Source organism: Trichogramma pretiosum, unplaced genomic scaffold (assembly GCF_000599845.2).
Source record: "Trichogramma pretiosum strain Unisexual culture from Peru unplaced genomic scaffold, Tpre_2.0 scaffold73, whole genome shotgun sequence".
Lineage (NCBI taxonomy): Eukaryota > Metazoa > Arthropoda > Insecta > Hymenoptera > Trichogrammatidae > Trichogramma > Trichogramma pretiosum.
Genome location: NW_019641624.1, coordinates 66,503 through 93,382, shown reverse-complemented (window position 1 = coordinate 93,382; position 26,880 = coordinate 66,503). Strand labels below are relative to the sequence as shown.

General features: G+C 44.0%; 2 protein-coding genes across 3 annotated transcripts; both read left to right on the top strand.

The window, feature by feature from the left end:
- Positions 1 to 2,563: 2,563 nt before the first annotated feature.
- Positions 2,564 to 26,673, top strand: LOC106653644 (trichohyalin). Of its 2 annotated transcripts, none has more exons than XM_014373167.2 (15): positions 2,564 to 3,053; positions 7,572 to 7,721; positions 8,638 to 8,734; positions 9,114 to 9,169; positions 15,105 to 15,272; positions 15,391 to 15,558; positions 15,625 to 15,888; positions 16,012 to 16,725; positions 16,805 to 16,957; positions 17,135 to 17,323; positions 17,411 to 18,612; positions 18,677 to 19,931; positions 20,009 to 20,196; positions 20,281 to 20,332; positions 20,412 to 26,673. In XM_014373167.2, the coding sequence occupies exons 1-15, from the start codon at positions 2,601 to 2,603 to the stop codon at positions 20,445 to 20,447; spliced, it is 5,145 nt and encodes a 1,714-aa protein (XP_014228653.1). In that variant the 5' UTR covers positions 2,564 to 2,600; the 3' UTR covers positions 20,448 to 26,673. The 2 variants fall into 2 exon arrangements, with proteins under 2 accessions (XP_014228653.1, XP_014228652.1); XM_014373166.2 differs by having other exon boundaries at positions 14,928 to 15,272.
- Positions 12,069 to 14,929, top strand: LOC106653645. Its single transcript, XM_014373168.2, has one exon. It carries the CDS (start codon positions 13,431 to 13,433, stop codon positions 13,845 to 13,847), a length of 417 nt encoding a protein of 138 aa, XP_014228654.1. The 5' UTR covers positions 12,069 to 13,430; the 3' UTR covers positions 13,848 to 14,929.
- Positions 26,674 to 26,880: the final 207 nt, after the last annotated feature.

The following is a 26,880-nucleotide window of genomic DNA, read 5'->3' as shown; positions in this document are numbered from 1 at the left end:
ACACGTAGGAAACAAAACGGACAAAAGCGCAGCACAGGCATGGCAGGCAACAACGAGGCTCCAATTAGCGAAATCGACGAGCGCATGACATGACATGACGACGACGACGACGCGCTGCTCATATATAGACTAGTATGCTGCACGAGAGCTACTGGCGACTTTACGTACGTGGAATTCGAAAACAATCGCCGCGCGCGACAGATAGAAATCTTCGATCGATAATTTGCCATTGTCGAGAGGTTTCGGGTGTGCGACACGACGAAACAAAAATAAAAGAAACAGGAAACGATATTTATTAACGTTGTATCGGCAATAAGATATTCCATTATAGGATCAATCTCGCCGAACGTCGATTACGATAAGCTCGTACGTTATATTGTATTAATTAACGTCCCGAGAAAATCCCTGCTTATAATAAACATCGTCATCGTCGTCGTCATCAGTCAGGGGAGGCGTTATTTGCCTGCGCTCGCGATTGATTCTCTCGTTTCCTGCTACCAGCCAACCAACCAACCAGCCAACCAACGAGCAGCAAACCGTCGAGCGCGCGCGATCCGATCGGTTCGCAATAATATATTTAAACGTGTGTGCACACGGGCGCGCGCATGGGGCGGTAATTGAGACGGTAGCGAAAGAAACTCTCCACCACCCCCCGCCTGTGTCATGCCTGTGCCATGCATGTGTGCTCCGAAGTTGTATGTAATATATATCGAGCTTGACTAATGGTTTTTCGGAAAAAGCCGTGGGCTCCCGGCGTACGTACCCACACACACACACATGCATGTGACATTTTATTATTATTACATGTATGTATGTGTGTGTATGTGGAATGGAAGAGGCGCTCAGCTACGTTCTACCCCCATTGACGATCGACCCACTTATAATATGTATACACACACGTATACACAGAGATATGTAATCCAGCAATTTTCTCTCGTTGCGCTCGCTTGCGACGTCGCGGCAACGACACATGCACTGCTGTGCGCACACACATGCGTGCATAGGTAAGGTGGACTGCCATGCACGATCGAAGGTCGTTTTTCCTTGGCTGGAGAGAGAGAGATCGGACTTTGCACTCGACTGCCTATATACATGTGTATAATAATAAGGTATGCCGCACATATGTGTGTGTGTGTCTGTGCTTGCGTTAGACAATCTCCGTACATACATCTCTCTCTCTCTTTCTCATTACTATATATGTATGTACCGTCGAGGGCAACGAGCGAGCGAGCTTGTGAGCAGCAGCGCAGACACATACTCACGCACACACGTAGACGACGATGGGGCGGCTTTCGCTCGTGGCATACACTCGACACACCACCCACACATACAGACGCGCATGGCACACATCGCCGCCACTATAAGAGGGAGCGAAAAAGACAGACACACACACACAGAGTACGAGTGTACGGCTACGGGCTTTACGGGGGGTTGTAGATAGGTTGCGCGCGCGCGGCGCAAAGCTCTCGCTCCATCTCGCTCGCTCTCTGTCTCGCTCTGCTCGCAACGCCGCTAGATCGATCGCGTTGTTGAAGCGCAGCAGCAAGCAGCAGCAGCAACGCGAGGAAAGAGCGCGCGGCCAGTGCTCTCTTCGGTCTCGAGTCAGAACGGCCACCAACAACACACAAGTACTGTGGAACGGCCGTTCCGTCCTCGCACGGTGTGCATGCATATTATAACAAGCGACGACGAAGACACGCGGGCACGAGAAGGGAGAACTTGCAACGAGAGAAAAGCACACCGCGGAGCTTTTTTTTTTGTATTTTTTGAAGTAATATAGTGTCAATTGTGTGTGAGTGCGTGTATATGGTGGTGCTGGTGCGCGAATGGCGTTTTTGTACGAGGTGTAAAACAAGTGCGGCGACGATGACGCTCGTCGGGTCGTAGTAGATAGTCAAGCTCGCGAGAGAGATAGAGAGGATCGAAAGCTCGCGCGCGCGCTGACCGGAGCGCCTCTTATCCCTCGCGACGCGCGCGATTGATACGCGACGGCCAAAAACAGAAAAGAAGCAGAACAGAGTCTCGGTGTTAATAAGCCCACGTTATTATCGTAGACAAGACGGAGGGCTGGGGGGCCCTTAGTCAGGTGGGAGGGGGGCGGAGGAGGGCAGATGGCCGGCAGAGACGCTTACGGGGGTGCTCGTTCGCCGCGCGCTGGCGGCCGGCGCCTCGGCGAGCTGCCCACCGTCGACCGTAGTCCCTCGCGAGGCGGCTACGGCCAGCAGGCGCCCCAGCACCAGATGGCTGGCTACGGGACTTCGGGCCGCGGCTCGCCCCTGCTGCAGCACATGAGCAGCAACAGCATGATGATGGGCTCGCGCGCCAAGCTCCGGGCCAGCCGCTCGGGCAACAACTCGCCGACGGGCGGCGAGCACGCGCTCTACTACGGCGGTCCGCCGCCGCCGCAGACGCTTATCGGCGGCGGCGGCGGCGGCGGCGGCAGTCCCTACTACGGCCTGTCGTCGACTGGTGGCGTTCGCGGCGCTGGCGGTGGTGTCTGCTTGGACGACGAGCTCGGCAGCCCGGTGCTGCTGCTTGAGGAGCGCGGCCGCAGCATGTCGCAGGGCGCGGGCCAGCACAGATCGCGCTCGAGGCCCCTCATGTCGTCGGCGGGCCCGCGATACTCGAGCCTCGATCGGGCCTCGGTCGGCCTGCTCGATCACGACCGCGAGTTCGTCCCCATAAGGGAACCGTCGTCGCTGTCGCGATCGCGCTACCTCGAAGACGAAGTGCTTTACGGGGCTGGGGCTGGGGCGGGCATGGGCATGCGGCCAGTCATGTCGGCCCGCCAGAGCCCGAATCCGCACCTGCTGCGAGACGGCACCGGCGGCTACATCGGCGAGCTCCAGCACCAGAACAACGATCTGCAGCGCGAGCTGGGCAATCTCAAGAAGGAGCTCGAACTGACGAACCAGAAGCTGGGCAGCTCGATGCACAGCATCAAGACCTTCTGGAGCCCCGAGCTCAAGAAGGAGCGGGCGCTGCGCAAGGAGGAGAGCACCAAGTACAGCCTCATCAACGAGCAGCTCAAGCTGCTCAACTCGGAGAACCAGGTGAGCTTTTTCTCGTGAACCGATGATTGACACAAAAAAGTGATTGTGCCTTTCCAACAAAAAAAAAGCTCTCCCCCGCAAGCTCGAGCATTGTCGTTGGCATTATTTTACGAGCCATCCCACGTGCATTGCCCAGTAAATGTGTGTGTCTCTCTCTCTCCCTGTTCCATCCGTTATATTCAACTCGTCTGCTTTGCAGCTCTCCCACCTACATCCTACATCCATATCTCGCTTTAACTCGCTTGTGCATGTTGTGTGTTGTATGCCAAAAGCTCCTCTCGCCTCGTCCCTCCTTGCCTCTCGTGCTTGCACAGCTTTGATAAACCTGCGCGTCTCTCTCTTTTTGTTTTTATGCCATAGCATAATAATAATCATCTTTTGTTTCATACTATATAATACTTGCTCGCTCATTCGCTTGCTCATCATCGTGTATACGTGTGTACACGCACACATTCCGCGTATATAATAGTATACACACGTACACACATAGCCGTGTGAGTGTGTATTATACACACATGAGGCAGTCGCGCGACGATTCGACGCAAGCGAGAGACGACGACGACGAGTTCATGTAATGCATCTTCTCGTTTCGGATTGGACTATACGCACGCGTACATGTACGAACACATACACACACGGATACAGAGTACAGTTGAAAAAAAAGAGGCAAAGCAGAGAGGAAAAAAGCAGCAGCAGCAGCAGCAACAGCAGAAGAACAAGAAGAATGTATACACGAAGGAAGAAACGAATCGACGTTAAAGTAAGGGTGGAAAAAAGCGTTGGCGCCGCGCGCGCCAGTGGTGGTGGTGGTGGTGGTAGTAGTAGTAGCAGCAGTCAGGCAGTCAGTAGTAGTAGCAGCAGTAGTATAGTATACAGAAGCGCAGACCGAGTGCGCCGCAAGCGACTCGTTGCTGCTCCCTCTCTATCTCTCTTTCTCTCTCTCTCGCAAGCTTATATTTAGGCCGATCGATATACGTACGTCCTCCTCGACTACCACTGCTGCTGCTGCTGCTGCTGCTGCTGCTGCTGCTCTGTTCAGCCCCGCTGCCACACATATTCATCGTCGACGTCGTCTGTATTATACACGCATACAGAGACGCGAAGGCAGACACATGCGCTCGCCTCGCTCACTCGCGCGCGCGCCAGAGAGTAAAGCAGCAAAAAGTAGCGCGGAGAGAGCTTTAACGTGTATCGTATACATGTATATACAGGCCAGCCGTTTCACACAGACGTTTCAACCGATCTTCTCTCTCTTACTCACACACATACACACACGCATACATAGCTTCAACCTATACCCCATTTCAGCGTGTGTGTGGGAGAATGCGCGTCGCCTTCGCTGCCGCCGAGAGTGCGAGCGAGAAAGAGAGTCGTCTAATGATGCAGCAGCAGCAGCCTTCGGGCAACTGTGTGAATTCCTGCGATTGTATCCCCCGCGCTCGTACGGTAGCGGCAATAGCAGCAGCACACAGAGAGATATCCGAGGCCCCCCTCAACACGTGCAACTTCGTGACCCACTCTACATCGTGTGTGCGCGGCACAGCAGCAGTAGCAGCAGCCCCTCGCATGTATTCACCCACACACACACACACACACACACACACACACACATTCCGCTATACCCTTCGCGAGCAGCGCTATCTCTTATATACTTTAGCCCAGCGACGACGACGACGACACATACATCCATCCCGACAAATAAAAATCCAAAGCTTTCATGCTTTACCGACTTTCTCTCGCTCGCAACGATGCCGCCGCACGTACATATCGTTGGGAGTCGTGTCGATGCTGTATACATACATCCATGCGAGCGAAAAGCGGAGCGCCCTACCCAACGAGCGAGGCTCGAGCTTTTTTTTCTATTTCTCTCTCTCTCCTTTGCTCGCTCGATAGATGGAGAGCCGGCGTGTACAAAATCGAGCGATTGCCAGCCGTTTGTTGTACAAATAAGCCGTGCTGCTGCTGCTCGGGCGGGTGGACGCGGGCGCGCGCGCGCGCTAAGTGCTCGAAAGTAGAGAAGCAAAAGAGAGAATAAGAAATAAAAAAAGAAAGAAAGGAGTGAACTAGACGCGATTTCGTGAGGAGGATTACCGTGTCCCTCTCTCACTCGCTTTACTCGCTGGCTGACTCTCGGGACGGCTGATCGACGAGCTGTGCAAGCTCTCTCCCCGCCGTTCGATAAATGCTACTACTACTACTGCTGCTACTACTGCTACTACTACAACTACTACTGCTGCTGCTGCTGTGCCTGGCTCTCTTGCCTTTCATGCCACTTAAACTGCCTATCCGCTCTCTCTCTCTCTCTCTCTCTCTCTCTCTCGTGCCCGAGTCAGAGAGGCTCACCGCGGCTATCGCTAAATATATTGGACTTGCTTTGTGAAAGCTGATCATCCCTCGTTGGCTTCGCTCCTCGGTACTGCTGCGGTCTGCTGCTGCGGGGAATAAACGGCGGAAGCTTTCGATAGTTATAGTCCCGGCATGGGTATATAGTAGCGATTTCGGGAATTCAAAATGGTGGCGTGTATGAGTTTCCACGGCGGCAAACTTTGCATACACACACATGCGCATCTACAAGAGAGAATCGCATACACTCTGTGTATGGCGTACGTGTGAGAGCACACGGGCGAAAAAGCTGCGCGGGGGGATGATTTATTCGACGAGGAATGACCTGCATAAAAACGGCAGACACACACACACACACAGGGAGATGATAATATATTCCAGGCATGAGCGTCAAATTGTGATGCCGTGTTTGAGCGCGAGTAGTATAAGAGCGAGAAAGAGATGTGCTGCTGCAGCTGCGAGGAAGTATTTTTTATCTAGAAAGAGAAAAGTAAAAAAAAGAGGATGAGAAGAAGAAGAAGAAGAAAAGAAAGAGGAGGAAATGACTGTGAGCGATATTCAATCGAAATCAATATATCTCGTAGCAGAAGTAGCAGCAGCAGCGGAATTTTTTTCTCTCAACGACGCCAAAAGAAGGACATTTTATAATATAAATCCGCGCCCACGCGTTATCGTAGATTAGCTATATACATACAGCACGTTAAACTCTAATGAATAATTTAAAGTTTCTATTAAAAAAGCGAGAGAATAAGAGAAAATAAAAGAAGTATTCGTGAGCATATCGATCACGTTTAACGCTGGATAATGTATGTATACGTTTGTGTGTGCTTGCGGCGACTCAGCAGCGCTGTGTGTGTGTGTGCTCATGTGCGGCGACTGAAAGCTCGGATCATAACATCCTACGTGCATGCGACGCGCGCATTATTTAAACTGTAATGGGGGAAAAAAAAACATACATACATACATAAATTACGAATGCGGTATATATTATATGCATTCATGCGGCTACGAGAAATGTTGGGTGTACATAAACGTACACAATAACCGATATTAATTTTACATGCGTCAACCGACACACTAGGCGTCGTGTCTAGATCCGCGCATAATACGTAATAATGCACGTACACACAAACGCATAGAACACTCGACAGACAAAACACCGCGACGTGTGTGCATGCGCCGCCAGCACCTTCGTATACAGTATAGCCTCTCTTTGAGCAAGATAATCCGACGTTCGAGGCCGACACGACGACGACGACGATGAAGCTTCGTGGCTCGCGCGTCAGACAACTACTCCGTGGAGGAGGATTATAAGCGCCCATGCGGGGGAATTTTTCTAATCGCGTAATACCAACCAGTTGATTCGGATGCTATAGCCAGAAAGCGAGAGAAAAAAGAGGGAGGGGTTGGGGGGTTGTATGTGTGTGCGAAGGGATTATCATACGTATAATTATAAACTCGGGCTTTGCGAAGAGTCTGAAAAGTCGCACTGTATTATGCATTCCTACACACAGACACAGGTATATGTACGAGCGTGTAACAATCACGCAAACAGCCGACCGAACGTGTGAACGATAGTTTATCATCCGTATCACGCGACGAAACGGTACGACGGCGGCATCGGCGGCGGCATGCCACGAGTCAATAAACCTATCCCCGGGAGCGTGTAAACGACGTTCCACCACTACTACCGCCACCGCCGCTGCTACTGCCACTGCCAGGCCAAGTTCTCCGCTTGTGCATACACACGATTATTATGATTATTATTAAAAAAACATGGAAAATCTTGGATTTATCAAAACACGTAGATCGCCAACTATGTACTATGCTCACCCTCGCACAACCACTCTCTACATACACATCTCTCTGTAATATTATATATATCTCTGCGTATGCGTGATGTAATACTCGTGGTTGTGACTAAGCTCTGTAAATATTATATCTACATTCTGCTCCTGTCTCTTCAACCTCTGTACATATTATACAAATATAATGTAACGTCACTCACCGGGGCTAGAGCTACTACTACAACTACTCGCACTTCTTCTGTCCACAATTACGGCCACACTCTCACTCTTCTCTCTCTCTCCTCTCTATCTCTGTCCACGAAGAAATTTGTGTAATTCTGACGCTATCCTCGTCGATGGGGGTGTGTTTGGCTTTGTATGATTACAGAAGCAGAGCATGATGGTGCGCCAGCTGGAGGAGGAGCTGCGATTGCGTATGCGTGGCCCCAGCGTCGAGATGCAGCAGCAAATGGAAGTCCTGTACAGCGAGAACGAGCACTTGACTCGCGAGATCGCTATACTGCGAGACACGATAAAGGTTTCCGCATTAATCAAAAAAAAAAAAAANCGATAAAGGTTTCCGCATTAATAAAAAAAAAAAAAAAAAAAAAAATATGCCAACAACAGTCAACAACAAAATCCTCTCACGACAATATCAACAACGACCACAATCTATTAATTATGTATTAATCCACAACACGCACCATCATCATTCAACAATTATATACACTCAAGCTCTCATCACTCAATCTTGAATATAAATATGTAATATTTATAGTTACCCTCGTTCCGTCATCGGCTCGTCATTTTTTCATTCATCATGTATACATACCACTCCGCAACGTTTACACACACACACCCACGCGCTCGCGTACACCCACGCATGCAAGCTCGAAACGATGTGTGCGAGCGCGTGCGACGGCGGCGGCACACAGCCTTACCGTGTTCGCAATCGGGAATTGTCGACGAACCCTGATTTATTCCTTTTCATAAAAATGTTGCCTGGTAGCCCTGTAACAATGGCTCTGATGATTTTTTCCACCCCCCCACTACCCCCGGCCTGTTCTCGATCAATCTTTTTTCTCTTTTGCTCTCGATTTTTATGAATAACAATAAATTATACAGTTATTTTTACCTGCATACACCAGCGAATGGCAGATATCCAACGGAGAAAACTTATTATTCCATTAGCGTTGTTGATGTGGCATCGCATCCAGGCCATATATTTTGTACCCCCTCAGTCAATTAAATTATTACTTTTACAGAAAAAACAAAACTATAACGATCACGATCCTACTTATTATCTTGTCTATTCTATTTTCCTTAAAAAAAAGCATATCTACACTTAAACTACTCCATAAACTAATAAACGAAAACTGTTATGATATGTACTGTGTGCCTGTGTATTACACGTGATTATACCAACCAAGCGGGTTTTCAATTTTTAATTTCAGGAGCTGGAGCTTCGAATAGAAACGCAAAAGCAGACTCTGCAAGCTCGGGATGAAAGTATTAAGAAGCTTTTGGAAATGCTTCAAAACAAGGGCATGGGTGAGTCAAACATTTTCTTTTATCATTTTACCAGCTCTCCGAGCCTCCCTCCACTCGACCGCCCGTGACTTTATATCGCATCTGTCTCTCTCGCGTTGTATCATCGTGGCGCATAAAACTTACAAAAGTCTAATTTATCACGAGAGAAATTACAACGTTTTAGAAAAGCTCGTACCGCACTAGCTGATGTTAACTGTGAGCGCGCGAAAATTATCTATTATTTACGAAGGAACTTGCTGAAACATTCACGAGAGAGCGCAAAACAACTTGCGAATGCGAATTAGCTCGTTGATTATAAAAAGGAGGGAAAACATCCTCTATTCTTTATTTTTCTTTTAATTTCGTTTTTTATGATAATAAATAATTAATTTTTGCCTAGGTAAAGAGGAAGAACGTATCATGTTCCAGCAGATGCAGTCTATGGCTCAGAAGCAGGTTCATATAATATTTACATTATTTATTGACTTTGCCGTTGGAGGTTGTGCATGTTTTAAAATATTTCCTGTATATATTTTCATTTCTCTGGTAGCACACGAAGAGTCGTTACAACGATGCAAAAAAAAGAAAATTATTTTTTTCCTCTTCAACTCTTTTTTAACTATAACGCTCTTGCAGTAGCAAAAAATCGATATTTTATCTTGCCGCTTAACTACATGCCTACCTATCGTAATTGCAGCGTAGTAAAATCTTGGATTTTATTTAATATTAGCATTTTCTTATCGAGACTTGAAAATTGTTATTTTTTTCCGCGTACGCATCGAGAGTTTTTTGCGGAAAATTTTTTTACATTGAGCTTGAAATATTTTTCACTTTAAAACTTGCAATTATGCGCGACTGGGGCTTGAAAAATTTTTTACCAACGCTCCCAGTCGCGAAGTAAACTTGATATATAATGCGTCAACCTTTTTATTGAAAGGTAACAATGGATTCAAGTTGTGTTCTCTGAAATGAAAAAAATTGTATAATAGCACAATATTGGAAAGTAAATTGAATCCTTGGCGATCCTTATCAGCTTATTATCTTATATACATAGTAAATTTTAGATTGTTAGTTAAGTTTTTTTTTACATGTAGAGAGCTTATTAGATTATAAGTATCAGAAGTGGCAATTTATTCTAAAATAATTATAAGCAACAAGATTTTTTACATTAAAAGTTTATATTATCGCTGCTTTTTTACATAATAATTAGAGCAGAATTTTTCTAAAGATAAAGTTATGGCTTGAATTTTGTAATTGGCTTATTTAGCGTTGATTGAAATTGTAGACTGTTATTTTCATTAACAGTTTTAGTGCTTCTACAGAGGCACAAAATATGATTCGAAAATAATGTAATTATTTTGAATCATGATTAAAAATTGATCACGAGTACAATAATGTGTCTTCAATAAAAGCCATTAATAAGTGATAATATAGTTTTATTTGAATATTTTTAATGAATATCAGATTATCTGTGTCAACGAGCATTTTGTTCGTTGTTGAAAAAATTTGCAGTTATTTCATATGGAATTGATTGCTTCGGATGTATACAAAACCGTAGTTGAACAACAGTAACACTAAAACATTCTCAGTCTTGATCGAATCTTTTTTTTTTACTCTCTTCTCTTCTCTCTCTTTCTCTCTACCTCTGTCTCTCTTCTACCTCATTACATTTTCTCACGTTATATGACAACCTATCGCCATCATTAGCCATGAACACAATTAAAAACCAAATCTTGCAAATATTGTAAATAAGCCATAATCATCTTTCAAATCTAACCATCTGTATGTGTATTTCTCATCCCATCGCAACGGCTAATAAACGTTGTATAGGTTCATCCAAGCAATTATCTGCAAAAAAGCTTGAGCAGATTTCCAGTTCGGGACAATCAGGTACTCTCGGTTAATTTCAGTGACGAAAAAAAATTTCATGCATTTTTTTTTTACTTCAAAAACGATCGCCAACACTTTAATGAATATTTTATGACTTTGAATTGTTCGCAATTATCGCAAAAAATTTAATTACCATTTTTTAACGATAACAAGATTGACAAAGTTTTATACAAATGGACAGATTCACGATTTCAGATTCTGTTTCGTTTCTTTATTTTATGATTTCATATCATTCTGATTTAAAGGCACCATGCGATTTGTAAATATGGTAAAGATTTTCATGACAAGCATATCGACATCAATATGTTCCATTAAATTCATTCTTGGCAAATAATTTTATTATATTTCATCCTGGTTTCATTCTTTGTTTTGATTGATGCGAACCCGAACGTATTTTTTAGAAAATCAAAGACTCGTTGTAAAATAGTAGTAGTATATTTACTGCTTGTCAATATTTTTCCTTCAAATACTTATTTTGTGAGAATTTCAAGGGCTGTACAGCCACTTAAATTTTTCTCTGACTATAAAACGAAGTGTAAATAAGCTAAGTAGGTTTCAAATATAACTAAAAATTATTTTCATTATTTCGCCCACAAAAAAAGCAAATAACGAATTTATTGCTCGAACAATATTCAAACAGCCGTATATTTACGAAATATTCGACGGAAGAAAAGCATTTCAAGAAAATTACTTTTCCAACACAAATAACAAGTTTATTACGTTTTAAATATGACTGCTCACCTCAATTTGGATATGGTGAGAAAAGTTTGCCAGTGCCAAAGATTGAATAGTTAATTCGAGCAATTTGTCATAGTATTTGAAGAGCTATGAGAGTTGAAAAGTTGTATAACTTCAAAAGAGCAACGCACATAGTCGAGGCACACGCCTAAAGACACCCCACTGAAGAATCCAAGATAAATTTTCAGTGCATTTACGTAGAGAATGGATATAACAATTTCTCAAATAGACAATGCCTCGATTGAAAAAAACTTCCTCGAGATCATGAGAGAGAAAAAAAGTTTATTCTCACAGTTTATACTGCTCCAGTAAATTGAGTAACGAGGAATGAAAAAGAAAAAGGGAAAGATATAATATACAGAAGCCAACGAGGGACGAGAAATTGAAAGCGACTCGTTTTAGTTAGTTCAGACGCAGGATGGATTGGTAATTTGTGCTGACGGTTGGAAATTCCAAAGAGAACGTTCAGAAGTAGTTAAAAAAAAGTTGTGCTTCGCCCACCCGCGGGTCAGTTTATATTATATGTCAGGCTGAGGAGTGAGAGTGAACTATCACGTCTCTCCCGATCGCGATCATTAGTTAATTGAGACACATTCGATTGCCGAACATTTGCCAAGCAAATCCACAGTCTGGTCATGCCTATCCGGAGCTAATACATTTGAAAATTGACATTTGCTTCTGTATAGGTTTTGTTAATTATTTATTTTCTCTTTTATTTTTAACTTATGTGCGCATCTGAGAGAGTTGATTATTTTTTGCTCTGACTGTTTTTCTTCCTCGGTTATATTTTAATTTTTGAATTACCATGTGCATAAAACTTTGTAACTCGCGTATCACTTGGAGAAATATTTTGATTCGATTTTGTTGGTAAAATATAATACAGTCATAAAATATCAATTGCCCCCTCAGGAAACACCACAATTTATTATGTAAAATCAATCAGCCACGATGAATAAAAGAATAAAGAATAATCCGAGATAAGAGCTTTTTTGGAAACAATTAGACCGCTCCAATGGCGTCGGATGAAATATTCAAGTACAGCGAGGCGTTAGATTCTGAGTGATTGCGAATCGCCCTTCGCGCGGTTCTTTTGAAGAATTCCGTGTGTTGTTGTTTTTTTCTTTTTTTTTTTTTACGTTAGTCTCTTTTATCGATCGTGGCTGCTACCGAATTCCGCTGGCTTTGTATCGCAAACTATAACTGTGAAATATTCACGTTTCAAAGTAGAGTATGGAATTTTCAAAATTTATATAGCAAATATGTCAATCGACAAAAAAAGAATAAACTTTGAAATATTAGCTCCGGTACAGGCACGCGGGCAAAAGTTGAAAAACGTTGATGGAGATTATTATACGCAAAATTATTGCAAAGTTAAAGCTATTTCGCAAAGTTAGCTCGTAGTGTGTGAGAAAGAGAGAGAGGTGAGACAAAAAGCAGCGGCACAGCCGTCGCACGAGGGGATGATGAGGGTGCTCTCAAGTCTCTCGAATGTTTGCCAAGTTTAAGTCTATAAAGTTAAAGTCGTTTACCATGAAAGTTCGTAATCGTCCTCAAGAGGTTTGCGAGAATAAAAATAATAATAGTAAAAAAAATTAAAAAAAAAAGAAAAAGAAAAGAAGGATGTGACTCATGGCTCGTTCGATGAATAAATTACGTATACTTGAGAATAAAAAACTTTGCATTCCACCGTTGACCCAAGTATTTATACCGAGTAAATATTTCGAAAAATTGGATTTGAGGGAAAAACGTCAGCAATGCCAGCAGATCATGTACGACACAACCCACTTTCAAAAAAAAAAAACTTTTAATAACAGAAAAAATGCACCAACACTGAACCAGCACAACCACACAAGCTCTCACGCGGGTTAAATATTAAAGCAAACCTAAAGCAAAAAATATGACCATCATGATGTCTTCTGTCCGGCGGCGGCGGCGGCGGCGTCTATGCATATAGGATCGAATTACCCAGGAGCACTTCAAGAACCTACAGACCCAGCTCGAGCTGGCCTACGCCTCGACGGCCAATTCGAGGACGTGCTTGGCGGGCATACCGGGCCTCGGCACCACCGTCTCGGGCAGCAGCGCCAACATGCTCGGGGCCCTGCTCGAGACCAAGGACGCGCGCATACAGACGCTCGAGCGCCAGGTGCAGATGCTCGAGGCCGAGCTGAGGCGGCTCAAGGACTGCGGCGGTCGACTGAGGGAGCAGCTCGCGAGGGCCGTGCCGGTGCCCAGTGGTGGCTCGGCTCCGCAGCGCAGACACGGAGGTCTCGGTGGCGGTCCCAGCATGATGATCAGGCCGACCTCGACGTCGCCCACCTGGCCGGGCGCCCTCCGAAATCAGCATCAACTCGCACTGGTGCACCAGCAGCACGCACAAATGCTCGCCAGGCACGATACGCACTTCAAACACCAAGTAAGTGTCTCTGATCTCGCTCGCTGCGGAAAGAGACGATGCCGAGGAATTACAGAGCTACACGCACACGTGGGGTGTGTTTGTGTATAATCAAGGTCTATGCGTTGGTGTTGGGTTCTAATTATAACTACACGTCACTTTACACACCGCTAATTAATTACACGCATTCGAGCAAAGAAAAGAAAAAAAAATGAAAAATGTTTTTGACAATTGTCGAATTCCAGGAACGAATATTATATGTGTAAACTATACTGTTGTTTGAATATTGAAAAAGCTTCATAATTGTCCTGAAAATAATTCCTATATATCTTCTTTTCTCTATCGTCATTCCGGAAAGAAAAAAAAACAACAACGTACACTCGCAACCCCTATAACTGGGCAAGAGTGCGGCGGTAATTTTTTCATTCCCCCGCAGTTTAAATATTGATTTACCTGAGAATATTTTATGATGCTAAAAGAGACATACTGCTGCCTTGTACTACTACTACCTTCGCATTGAAATAACCCGTTTCTCTCCTCTTATTATATAATATATTGTACAATCCATTATAAGCAGAGTAAAATATAGTACATAGAAGCTTCTCGCTATATTTATATACGCCAAGTGCTAATTAAAATTGATTCGATGCAAAACTGGAATTTCATAATGGTTAACGCTAGAGTATAAGATTACTGAAAGTTATGTCTAACTCGTGAAGTATTTACTGCTACTAATGAAATGAGAAAAAAAAGAAATACAGTAGAGTAATATTAAGCCATTTCCATTGAAAAACGCAATTTTTTTTATTAATATACAAATCATAATCAAATTATTTTCTTTCATTGTAACAAATAACAACCATGGTCAAGCGCTGCATGTTAACACGAGTCCTGCCCGAGTATGGCGACGCAATCATTAAAAAAATATCATCATGCTGGTCGTAATCATTCCTATAACTATATAAATCGACGTTTACGCACCACCAAATCAATCAGTAAAAAAAAATCCATCGACGTAGTCAGCTCATCACAGAAAAACCACAACAAACAACACGAGTAACTAAACGTTTAGAAAAAAAAATGAAATTAATTGATGAAAGATGGTCGCGAGATGCGCGACGTAAAAGCAATTGAGCCTGATGACATGAAAAAAATTCCCCTCCCACAAAAACCAAACGTACGGCACCAAAGGTTTACGGAGGCTATCCGATGGACCCGGAAGAGGAAGAATTGCAGATGATACTCGGGCCCGGCGTCACCATACTTGGGCAGGACGACGAGGGCCATATATTGTACACGACCCAACGCATTGACGCATGGGAACCGCCAAGACTACCGTTTTCCGGACGATCGCATTTTCTTTCGCAGCTCGACGAACTCAGGATGGAGGTGCAGCGACGCGACCAGGAACTGCTGGCGATGGCCGCCAAGATGAAGACACTGGAGGAGCAGAATCAGGATTATCAGCGGCACATTGCCGTGCTCAAAGAGTCGCTCTGCGCCAAAGAGGAGCACTACAACATGCTGCAGGCCGACGTGAGTGCATAGTAGTTTATTTATTTATAGATTCGTATCGCTCGGGTAATCGAACTCTGGGCAGTGTGTATAGAACGTTTTATATCGATTTTTTTTTTGTTTGTTCGAACGCACACAGACGGAGGAGATGCGACAGAGACTGGAGGAAAAGAATCGGCTGATCGAGAAGAAGACCCAGGCGGCACTGCAAGCGCAACAGGAGCGAAATCGTTTCAACACGGAACTGACCGAGCTCAAGGATCACATGGACATCAAGGATCGCAAGATCAACGTGCTTCAACGAAAGGTAATGTCACTGCTTTTGAATAAAAAAGAAGATGAATAAATCGACCTCGAATCGCGATTCCGTCAGATCGAAAATCTCGAGGACCTGCTGAAGGAGAAGGACAATCAGGTGGACATGGCGCGGGCGCGTCTCACGGCCATGCAGGCTCACCACTGCAGCAGCGAGGGCGCCCTGAGCAGCCTCGAGGAGGCCATCGGCGACAAGGAGAAGCAGATGACGCAGCTGCGCGAGCAGCGGGATCGAGCCGAGCAGGAGAAGCAGGAGGAGCGAGAGCTGCACGAGCGAGAGATCGCCGAGTACAAGATGAAGATACACACCCTCGAGTCGGAGGTACGTCTATTCGTAATGTAGCCTTTTTTTGTTGGCATGTCGTCGTGTGCGTGCACGTCTCGATATATCGGTGTACGAACTCCCGATTGGATCGCTCTGAATGTAAAGCGGGATAATTCGCAGGTGGAGAAGCTGAGCGCGAGGATGGAGCGCGCCCAGGCCGAGAAGGACCGGCTCGAGGCCAAACTCGAGAGCTCGCAGTCCGAGCTGGGCAAGAGCAAGGCCGAGCTCGACAAGGCGGCCTCGGAGGTCGGCCGCTCGGGCGCCGACTGGGAGGCGGCCAAGCAGCGCCTGACCCGGCTCGAGCTCGAGAACGAGCGGCTGCGTCACGAGGTGGAGCGCTCGCAGACGCCCTCGTACGGGGGCAGAAGCAGCCGAGCCGCCGACCATCACAGCTCGACGCAGGAGCTCGATCGCATACAGGAGCGCGCCGAGAAGTCCAACTCGGAGTTGAGGAGGTCGCAGGCCGAGCTGCGCGCCACCCAGGCGGACAACGAGCGAGCCCGGGCCGAGGTGACGGCGCTCCAGGAGAAGGTCGAGAAGAGCCAGGGCGAGGTGTATCGACTCAAGGCCCGACTCGAGAACGCGCAGAGCGAGCAGGACAGCCTGCGCGAGGAGTACGACCGGGCCCAGGCGACGGTGGCGCGGCTGCACTCGGAGCGCGACAAGGCCGTGGCCGAGTACGAGAAGGTCCACGAGGAGCTGGAGCGCACTCAGGGCACCCTCGGCAAGGCCCAGCTGCAGCAGGACAAGCTGCAGAATCTGCTCGACAAGACGCAGACCGAGGTCGACAAGCTCCAGGAGAAGCTGGAAAAGGCTCACGCCGAGCTGAGAAGGGTAATTTTAATCGTTTCCATTGGACGAGCTATAAAGCGACGATCTTCGGGATTTCAATATCGCGACCCTTAATTCGCAGATGCAAATGGAGAAGGAGAAGCAAACGTACGACTTCGAGAATCTGCAGACGCAACTGGACAAGACGCACGGCCAGATGTCGCGAATGCAAAAGGACCGAGACTCGGCGCAGCTGGAGATCGACCGCCTCAAGGACAAATACGACAAAGCCCAAGTACGTATTTCTTTCGTTTGAATATAATCATTTTGAAAGTATAAAGTAGCGCTGAGCAGCTCGATGTCGAGCTATATAATTGGCCAGTTCCGGTCCGAGAACTGAAGTCTTAATTTATCGAGTATAATAAAAGGTAGTAGTTGAATGTTTTTACGAGCTTTTGCTTTTGTCCCGAAGAATATCATGGCGAGACTGCAAAAGGAGCGCGACAACTTCCACGAGGAGATGGAGAAGCTGCAGGAGCGATGCGAGTTCCAGCAGAATCAATTGTCCAAGTATCAGAGGGACAAAGAGAACGCCCTGTCAGAGATCGACATGATCAAGGACCGCTGGGAGAAGGCACACAACGCTCAGCAAAAGTTGGCGGTAATTGTCTTTTTTTTTCTTCAAAACACGCATAAGTACATTGTAGAGAAATGAGAAATTTAATAAAAAAAATTTTTTTAAATATAGATGGAACGAGACGACGCACTCACAGAGATCAACATACTGAAGGAGAAGCTGGACAAGGCGCAGTTCACGCTGAGCAAGGCGTTCGAGGACAAGGAGATGGCCGGCAAGGAGTTCGACAAGCTCGTGGAGAAGTACGAGAGATCGCAGAACGAGATCTACCGGCTGCAGAGCAAGATCGACGTGCTCGAGGCGGACAAGGAGCGCTGCGAGCTCGAGGCCGAAAAACAACAGACGCTCGCGGTGAAGGGCCGCGAGGACGCGCGCAAGGCCCAGGAGGAGCTCTCGAGGATCCAGGAGATGTACGAGCGGGCCGCCCTCCAGCTCAGTCGCACCAAGGAGCACGAGGAGAAGTCCAAGGACGAGCTCGATCGGCTCACGGTGGATCTGGACATGGCGCGCGAGCGCTACGAGAAGACGCAGATCGACATGCGCCGGCTGCAGAGCGAGCGCGAGAAGCTCATCTCGGACAACGAGCGGCTGAGCTTCGAGCTGGAGCGCGCCCAGTCGCAGCTTTCCAAAGCCCAGGCCGCCACGGACAAGAGCCAAGAGGAGCTGGCGAGGATGCAGCTCGAGCTCGAGAAGATGTACGAGAAGCACGACCGGCAGCAGGTGGATCTGCGCAAGGCTCAAGCGGAGGCCGAGCGGCTGAGACACGAGGCGGAGAACGCCCGCGAGGAGGGCGAGCGCTACGTGACGCGCTTCGGCAAGTACCAGGAGAGCCAGGAGCGCCAGAAGGAGGACCACGAGCGCCTCAAGCTCGAGTGCGAGCGACTGCGCGACCGACTGGAGAAGGCCCAGGCCGAGCTCGAGCGGGCCCGGCGCAGCGAGCGCGAGTACGAGGCTCGCTCCGAGAGCGTACGCGGCAAGTATCAGCTGGAGCAGGAGTGCGAGAGGCTGCGCGAGCGTCTGGAGAGCCGCGAGCAGGAGCTCAAACGCTACCAGAATCAGAACGCCGAGCTGGAGCAGCGATACCACGAGGCACAGGTGAATCTGGAGCGGGCGCGCGAGGAGGTCGCCAAGATACAGCAGGCCCAGGAGCGCGCCAAGCAGGAGCAGGAGCGAATACGCGTGGACGCGGAGAAGCTGAAGGATCGACACGACAAGCTGAAGAACAAGGCGGATCTGCTGGAGGCCGACAACGAGAAGCTGAGGGTCGAGATAATCAGGCTCGAGAGGCTCATGCAGACCGAGGGCAAGACGAGGTAAGACCGATCGTCTAATGAGTACATCGGAATTGTTTAATCAAACGCAAATCTTTTATTGCAGATCGGAGAGCGCGAGCATCGAGGTGGAGCGATTGCGGGCCAGCCTGGACAAGGCGATCGTGGCGCGCGACCAGGTCGAGCTCGAGGCCGGCCGCCTGGCCAAGGAGCTCGAGAAGAGCCAGATGATGCTGGCCAAGAACGCCGAGCTCATGGAGAGCAACAAGAAGGAGCACGAGCGCCTCTTGGCCGAGGCATCCCTGCTGCGGGAGGAGCGCGACGCCGTCAGGCAGGAGCTGCGTCGAGCCCAGCAGCACCAGCAGATCCAGGGCAGCGAGGAGATCGCCCGTCTGACGCACGAGCTGCAGATAATACAGCGCGAGCGCGACAAGATGGCCGCGATCCTGGAGAACCGGGAGAAGCACGCGATGAACATCGAGGCCGCCAAGCAGAAGCTCGAGGCCGAGGCCAAGCAGCTGCAGGTCGAGCGCGACCAGCTGGTCATACAGCTGGAGAAGTCGCAGGACATGCTGATGAACTTCCAGCAGGAGCTGAACGCCAGCGAGGCCGAGGGCGAGAAGCAGCGCGAGGAGCTGAGGCGGCTGCAGCAGCGGGGCCCGGCGCCACCCAGCGCCGAGTCCATGGCCGAGCTGCACCGGCTCACGCAGCAGGTGCAGGTGCTCACGCAGAATCTCACCAAGGAGCGGCAGCGAGCCGAGATGGCGGAGAAACGGGTGCTCGAGGTGGGCGGACAGTCGCAGCAGGCGCAACAGGCCCAGCTCGAGCAGTGGCAGAAGCAGCTGGAGCTGGAGAAGCAGCGCGCCGACACGGCCGAGAAGCAGCGACAGGCCGTGGAGCGACAGGTTCACGCGCATCAGCAGCAGATACAGCAGATGCAGCAGCAACAGCAGCAACAGCAGCAGGCCCAGGCCGGACACCAGAATCAGATGGCCGCCGCGGAGCTCGCCCGGCTGAAGAAGGAGCTGGAGAAGGCCCAGGAGGAGCTGCAGAAGGCCAACGTGGAGCGAGACCGGTTCCAGACGCAGATCGAGATGCTGTGCCAGGAGCTGCAGCAGGCGCAGCAGCAGTTGGCCAATCAGCAGCAGGGCCAGGCCAAGGACACCAGTGCCCAGCAGCGACAGCTCGAGCAGCAGAGACAGCAACTCGAGCAGCAGAGGCACCAGATCGAGGAGAAGGCCAAGCAAGTCGATGTCAAGGCGAGAAACGTCGACGAGAAGGAGCGTATGTTACAGAACGCCGATCAGGAGCTGAAAAAGCGCAAGGCCAAGATGGATCAGCTCGAGCAGCAGCTGCAAAAGGTGAGTACGGCTCTTGAAAAAATGTGTCAATTTACTCGATTGTATACTGATTTTTTGGCTCTCGTTCAATTTTACAGAGCGGAGGTTCGCCGGACAAGAGGGTGGCCGAGCTCCAGAAGCTCCTCGAGAACGTGGAGAAGGAGCTGGAGAAGGCCAAGGAGGAGGCGAATCGCAGCACTCAGGAGACGGAGCGACTGCTGCAGCTCGTGCAAATGTCACAGGAGGAGCAGAACTCGAAAGAGAAGCAAATACGAGATTTGCAAGAGTGAGTATCGATTCGGACCTTCGTTTTTTATTTTTCGATCGTTCGAATGAGCACTGATCGCAATTCGAAATCTTTTTCTCGCAGAGCACTCAAAGCCGCACAAGCAAAACTCAAAGCAGCAGCTGCACAACAGGATGTGAGTATATAAGAACAATCCTGGTAAAAAAACATAAATAAATAACATTGTGTAACGCTTGAAAAAAAATATTGCACAGGCCGGACCCGCTGGATTCCTGAAAAGCTTCTTCTAAATCTTCGATTCGTCGTTGTCGTCAACCGTACACTTTGTTGCATTTAAACTTCGCATTTTTCGGACGAGGAGCAGCCACAGTCGTCGTCGTCGCCGTCGAGTCGAATTGTTATCGTCGATCGACGCGTCTGTGCAGCTCGTAACACACACAAAATCAAACATCGACATCAATTATAATATATACGAAAAAACAGCAAAAAAAAAAAACAGATTTCAACTACACTTGGACTATACGTTTTTTCGATGTGATGCGCGCGTCCCGCAAAATTGCGATGCGATTATTATGAAAAAAAAAATAATAATAATACGAACATTCGGTTCTATGGACCATTTTTTTAGATTAAGCTGAAAGTTACATTTGAACGATCGAACATTTTTGCGTCAATATTAAATACGAGTCTTAATGTATAAGTATTATAATTATAAATTATTAACCAGAGTAAAGAAAAAAAAATGACGACGAGGCCGTTGTACGAACAAAGTAACGTTTCCAATTGTTAAGCATTTTTCTAGCCTCGTATCTAACTCTTTTCTCTATCTCAACTCTCTCTAACTCTATCTCCGTCTTTCTATTTATCCTCTATTATTCCAACATATTTTATCGCAAATCATCAATCGTATAACAGAATGCCAATTCGTGAAAAAAATAAATAAATTAGGGCCTTCACGATGAAAAGAAACCAAAAGCCATAGTACGATGATATCGAAGTGTAACATAATATTAACAAAAATAATCGTGAACTTTTTCACGTTCCGAGAAGTTAGATAGTTTACGAATTTTTCGAGATATATACGCTAGTCGACATTAAAAATAAACGGCAGAAAGTTTTCGGTTCCGCTCTTACGATTCTTCGTTACGTGCAGCATTAATACATACACTTAGATTTGTTGGCTTTTACTTTTATCACTGCCGATGTATAAGTACGTGTATATTGTGATAAATAATCCAGCACAAGATTTTGCGTTCTCTCTCTCTTTATCTCTCTCGCGTTGAGAGTGTATAAAAAAACAAAAATAGTTGAAACTTGTAAAGAGTATGCGAATTCGTGAGTTGCCCTGAATATTGCGTACCCTTATCGAAATTTCGCGCGCGTAGGATCAATGAATTCCTTTTTATCCTCCTCCCATCCTTTCACCCACACCAGCAAAAGAGAGAAAAAAACTCTTCGTTTTATCAACAGGTTTTGAAAAAAAAAGTTTTATCAAAAGTATTATTTAATCTACGAAAATAATCAGACGTCGCGGGCACGAAACGGAATAATTTGTAACTCGTTCGAGGAAGCGCAAGTTATATTACGGAGCGGAGAGTCAGTTTGATAGGTATTTCGCGGAAGAGAAAGACTGAGAAACCGTATCTTTAATAAGAGTAAGATAAAGTTACTTCGTTGAGACGAACTTTCGGAATAGCATTTAAACTGCATAAAAGTAATTTCAGTACCTGAAGACGATAAAAATCATCACGATGCAGTTCCCTCGTCGTTCGGTTCAGCGTGTTTAATTGTTAACTTATTTCAAAAATTCTTTCTTTTATTCGTTGTTGTTGGTTTTATCAAAAGCGAATCGACAGAGTTTAAAATTTCAGTGCTGCTCTCTTATGAATAAAGCAATTAATTTTTTCGCGTGCACCGTATTGAATCGCTTGAGGTTTTGGCTCGGTGCCAATTTTTTCTTCTTTTATTCGTGGTCCAAAGACAGCAAACACACGGTTTAAAAAAAAAGAAGAAAGCGAATTTAAACAATTAAATCATCAGTAAACGTACGAATCCTGATGAATATCAATCGTGATGACTAAAATCGACATAATAATTTGATGAACAAAAAAAGTGTAAGATGTACTGTAAGATGGCTAATAACAAAATATTGTACTTGTATATAATAATAGCCTACGATATAAAAGTAAACGTAAGAGTTAAAAATTACCCATAGTAAAGAAATGAGCCTAGCTTCAGGTAGTTGAAATTAAACACAATAAACAAGAAAAAAACACGATTGTGAGTTTTGAGATTTCATGCTAAAAGAAAAATAGCTTTTTTTGTATTCTAAAAGATGTCAACGCGTCATTACGTAAAATACATGGATAAACTATTTGTGACAAAACATAATCATGAGTAAAAAAAAAATTAAATTACACTCCCAACGCCATATCAAGTACCCAAATGCCTGCTTTTCTTAAGAAACATGAGAATATATAAAAAAAAATTATGTAATAACTCAATGAGCATAATGAGGAAAAAAAATTAATTAACATACAGCACGAAAAAAACCACTATATTATACACTATACAATGACAATTCTTATAGCCATGTTGTGAATGAGACTTAATTATGGAACCAATTCTACATTCTTACGTTTGATGTGTCTCGATATACGCTTGTACTCGGTAACGCGAATTAATCTTGCTTCAACTGAAAACTTTTTCATGAATAAAAAAAATAATGATAATATTACTATAATTATTGAAAGTAATGTGCGTACTTGGAGCACTTTTCATCATTTCAGGTTACGCGTCGTTGCTACGTTGTATTTTTAATTACTCAAAGTAAAAAATGACAATTCATTTCGTATTACAACAATTACACTTTGAAGTATGCGAGGTAAAATAAAGGCGAAAAAAATCATCCTTCGGTTAAAAGCGGAAATACAAGGGCAGATAGCGTTTGTTTGCCGTAACATTTTTGCATTGTTATAACGAAATATTTTATATATTTTTTAATTTATCTGATCACGGGTCCAAAAAAGTCGTCATTGTACAGTCATTAAAAAAACTATACATAATACGCATCTATATAAATATTAACAAAAAAACATTACGAGGTAAAAAGTAATCTATAATAAACTGTATACATACGATTGAAAGAATATATAAATATTATACATACGTATACATATAAACACATAGTCACACTTAAGTCATATAAATAATTTTACGACACAAAAAAATATAAATATTATACATAATATGCATACGTGAAAGCAAATATAATGCGATTTAGGCTGAAAAATTTTGTATTAGAATGAGTATACATAAAATTAAGCAATATGAAGTATGATTGTTGCAAAACTACACCTGAACTCAGGTGTACATTGTTAGCCCGTTACAATTAAATTATATTAGCATTCCACTGATACTCGATTTATTATATATGGTATATATAGCAGCGCCGAAAACAAACGACAATTTTCAGTGATCATGATGATATGCACATATTGTGGCAAAAATGTATTTACACATTATTAAGACTACATTTCGACGCGCGACGAACAGCAAACAATATGAGAAAAAAAAACGAAAAACTTTCACAGTGTTTGGAAATTGTGTAATACGCGATAAAGAAAAAAACAATTCCAAGGAAAGCTGAATAGGGTTACAAAAAAAAAAACGATCGAGAAGATTTAAAGCTTATATAAATGGCTACTAGTTCTTACGATGACAATAATGAACGTTCATTGAGTTATACCTATTTCTCCGCATCCAGTAAGATCTGTGAAAGTTTGTATTCGAAAAATGACGTTTCCTTTGTCCGGCCCCCTCCCACACTCGTCCCCCCCTCATTGTATGAAAATTCATATAAAGGGTTTTTACTCGTAAAATGTAAAATTTATGAGGAGTCATCATTGTTGTGTAAACAAAATAGCCATCAGATACGATAAAGACAGACTATTATGGGTACTTCAGGGCAGTGGTGTTTATGCATATATCGATGAAAACGAGAAGTTGTCTCATGCATATGCATACACACACGCGCATACACGTTAATTGTTAATGCATAAAGTATGAATGTGTTATGTTGTCGATTTTTTAATTGGAAATGATGTTAAATTTAGAGATAAATCGAATGCCATAAGTCAGTTGATCTGCAACGATGATTTAGAAAAATCGCAAAGATTGATATAATTGTGAATTTGTTTACTAAATAACTCATTACTAGAAGTTTAAATTAATTATTCAATTTAAAAAAGAAATAAATAAAATTATGACTTCCTTATGGTCTCATTACTTGTGCAGAGATCCCGACGAGATCACGCAGGGTTTAACGTAATTTTGAAGCGACGTTTTCCACACGGAAGACACCATTGATCTACAAAATTAAACGAGGCTTTCGGACTTTGGAAAAGTTAATAAGCCTACAAGTCTATTGCATATTGTAAATAAATGTGAAAAAATATTATAATACTAGTCGAGTGTTTTTAATTTTTTGATTGCATATGATACGTATGCATACGTTACATGTTATAGTGCGCAAATTGTGTACAAAAACACACATACACACACTAAATATATTATTATATATATTAAAAAAAACAATCTCATGTATTGTCACACACTATCATATCAAGCCTATATCAGTGCGGTATTAATTATTAAGAATTTATTGATTATACATATAGTTATTAAACTATCAAATTGTTGAAAGATTCAAAGTTTTTGTTGATGCCTTTCACTCTAGTAAGCAGCTGATACATATTATATATATTATATATATATTATATATAAATAAAAAGTATAAAAAATATTTATATGAATATATATAAATATATATTTTCCCTATTACATCTTGCCGCTCAACTTTTTCTCTTTTTGATACATTGCTTTCTTGTATTAACCACGAAAAAAAAACAAATCTTTAACTACGACTTGAATAAATTGTCATTAATTAATTAAAAATAGCTACGACGCCAATAAATTGTGGAATTGTCTATTTGGTAGCTAAATAAGTATTTATTATCTGTCAAAGTAAAAGCAAACACTTCGTCTCCAAGTAATGTAATTCATATTTGTGAAAATGTTAAACTAAAAAGTATTTTGATGTTCGAATCAATATTGATATATATACGTGAAATATAAAAGAAGCCTGATTATATATACATTTAATGAATAAGTCAGTGTTATTCGTGTTCATGGTGGATGCAACTATCACACATACATAAGAAAAAAATTTGACGATGAATTAAATTGATTAATTTTCATTCCTGAAGTATTATTTTTTTTTGTATTCCGCGTGTCGTTGCAAATTTAATTCTCTAACTCACCTCGCCGCAGTGTCGAAACCGCGGACCGATGGCCTATTTCCGAAGCTGAACAATGACATTTGTCTATATGATTTTTTGGAATACATAAAGCGCACGCGTTTGAATTATTCATCAGATTGTACATATCATGTTGTTCAGTAAGACGGTTTGTTCATGGTTATAAAATAATGACGAATTCTTCGATAAAAATGAAACAATGTCAATTTTGTCAAATCCCTGAGTAAAATTAGTGAATCTTGAAAAAAAAATACGAGCTTGATAAAAAATAACAAACGGAAAAGACACGCGCGAATTCGTTGGTAAGCTTTGAAAAACAATTTCATTGAATTAAAACGATTTTGTATACAATTTAATTAGTATGAATAAAAAACTGATAATTGAACGGTGCTTGCTGGTGCAATGAATTCAGGACTGAAAATTACATTTTAATTTATAATTTTTTCTGTTTTCCCGTTTCGCATTAAATGTTATAACGAGGTGCTGGACTCGAAATAATTGAAGCAAAGAGCGTCATTCGAGAATGTTGACATAGTTGATTACATTTAGAGAAGTATTATTATTATTATTATTATTATCATTATTATCATCATACTGTTGATTTTGGGAATTTTCGTTGCATTATTTCATAACTATTAACGATAACTCTTTGAATTTATCAATTCATGTCGCACATCAGTCATATGTAAATGTACATGACGTGTTTGATAGAAATAATGTTTTAGCCAATGCAAAAGCGTGTAATTTTGAAATACCTTTACTGTTTGAAAGTTGATGGTGCAGCTGAATGTTACGAATATAAAAAGTACAGGATGTACCGAGGCAAAAAAAGTTGGGATAGGTTGTCCAAATAGGATCCCTTTTTTTCTAAATAGGGCCCGTTGCTTTTTTCGTCACGAAAGAGAAGTTGCAAAAAAACTCATCGCTGAATTCCATTAGTTCGAGCGAGTTTTTCTTTTTTTTTTTATAAATCGAAGTAAGAAGCGAGGGGTCCCATTTAGAACAAAAATTTCAATTGGGACCACTTTTCCTTACTGAATAAATCTGTTGATTGATTATAGATTGGAGCACAATAAGATTTGGTAGAGGCCATGCACAATGAAATTCGGCCAATTCGTTGTAGATTGTAAAATTTTAGAGCGGCAAGTGATGCAAGTCGTAATAGAGGTTAAATAAACACAAATTGTCTATTGTCAAAGTTGTCGTTTTTTATTTACAAAACTTCTGACCTCTGTTCCATAATGAACTAATTTTTTAAGACAGTCTTCATTGCTTATATGTACGGAATACATGATACATGACTGATCCAATTTTAAGACGATGTATATTTTTTAAAAACTCACTCTAATATAAATGCTCAACATTAATAATGACCTAATGGCCAAAAAATAACCATCTAAAATGT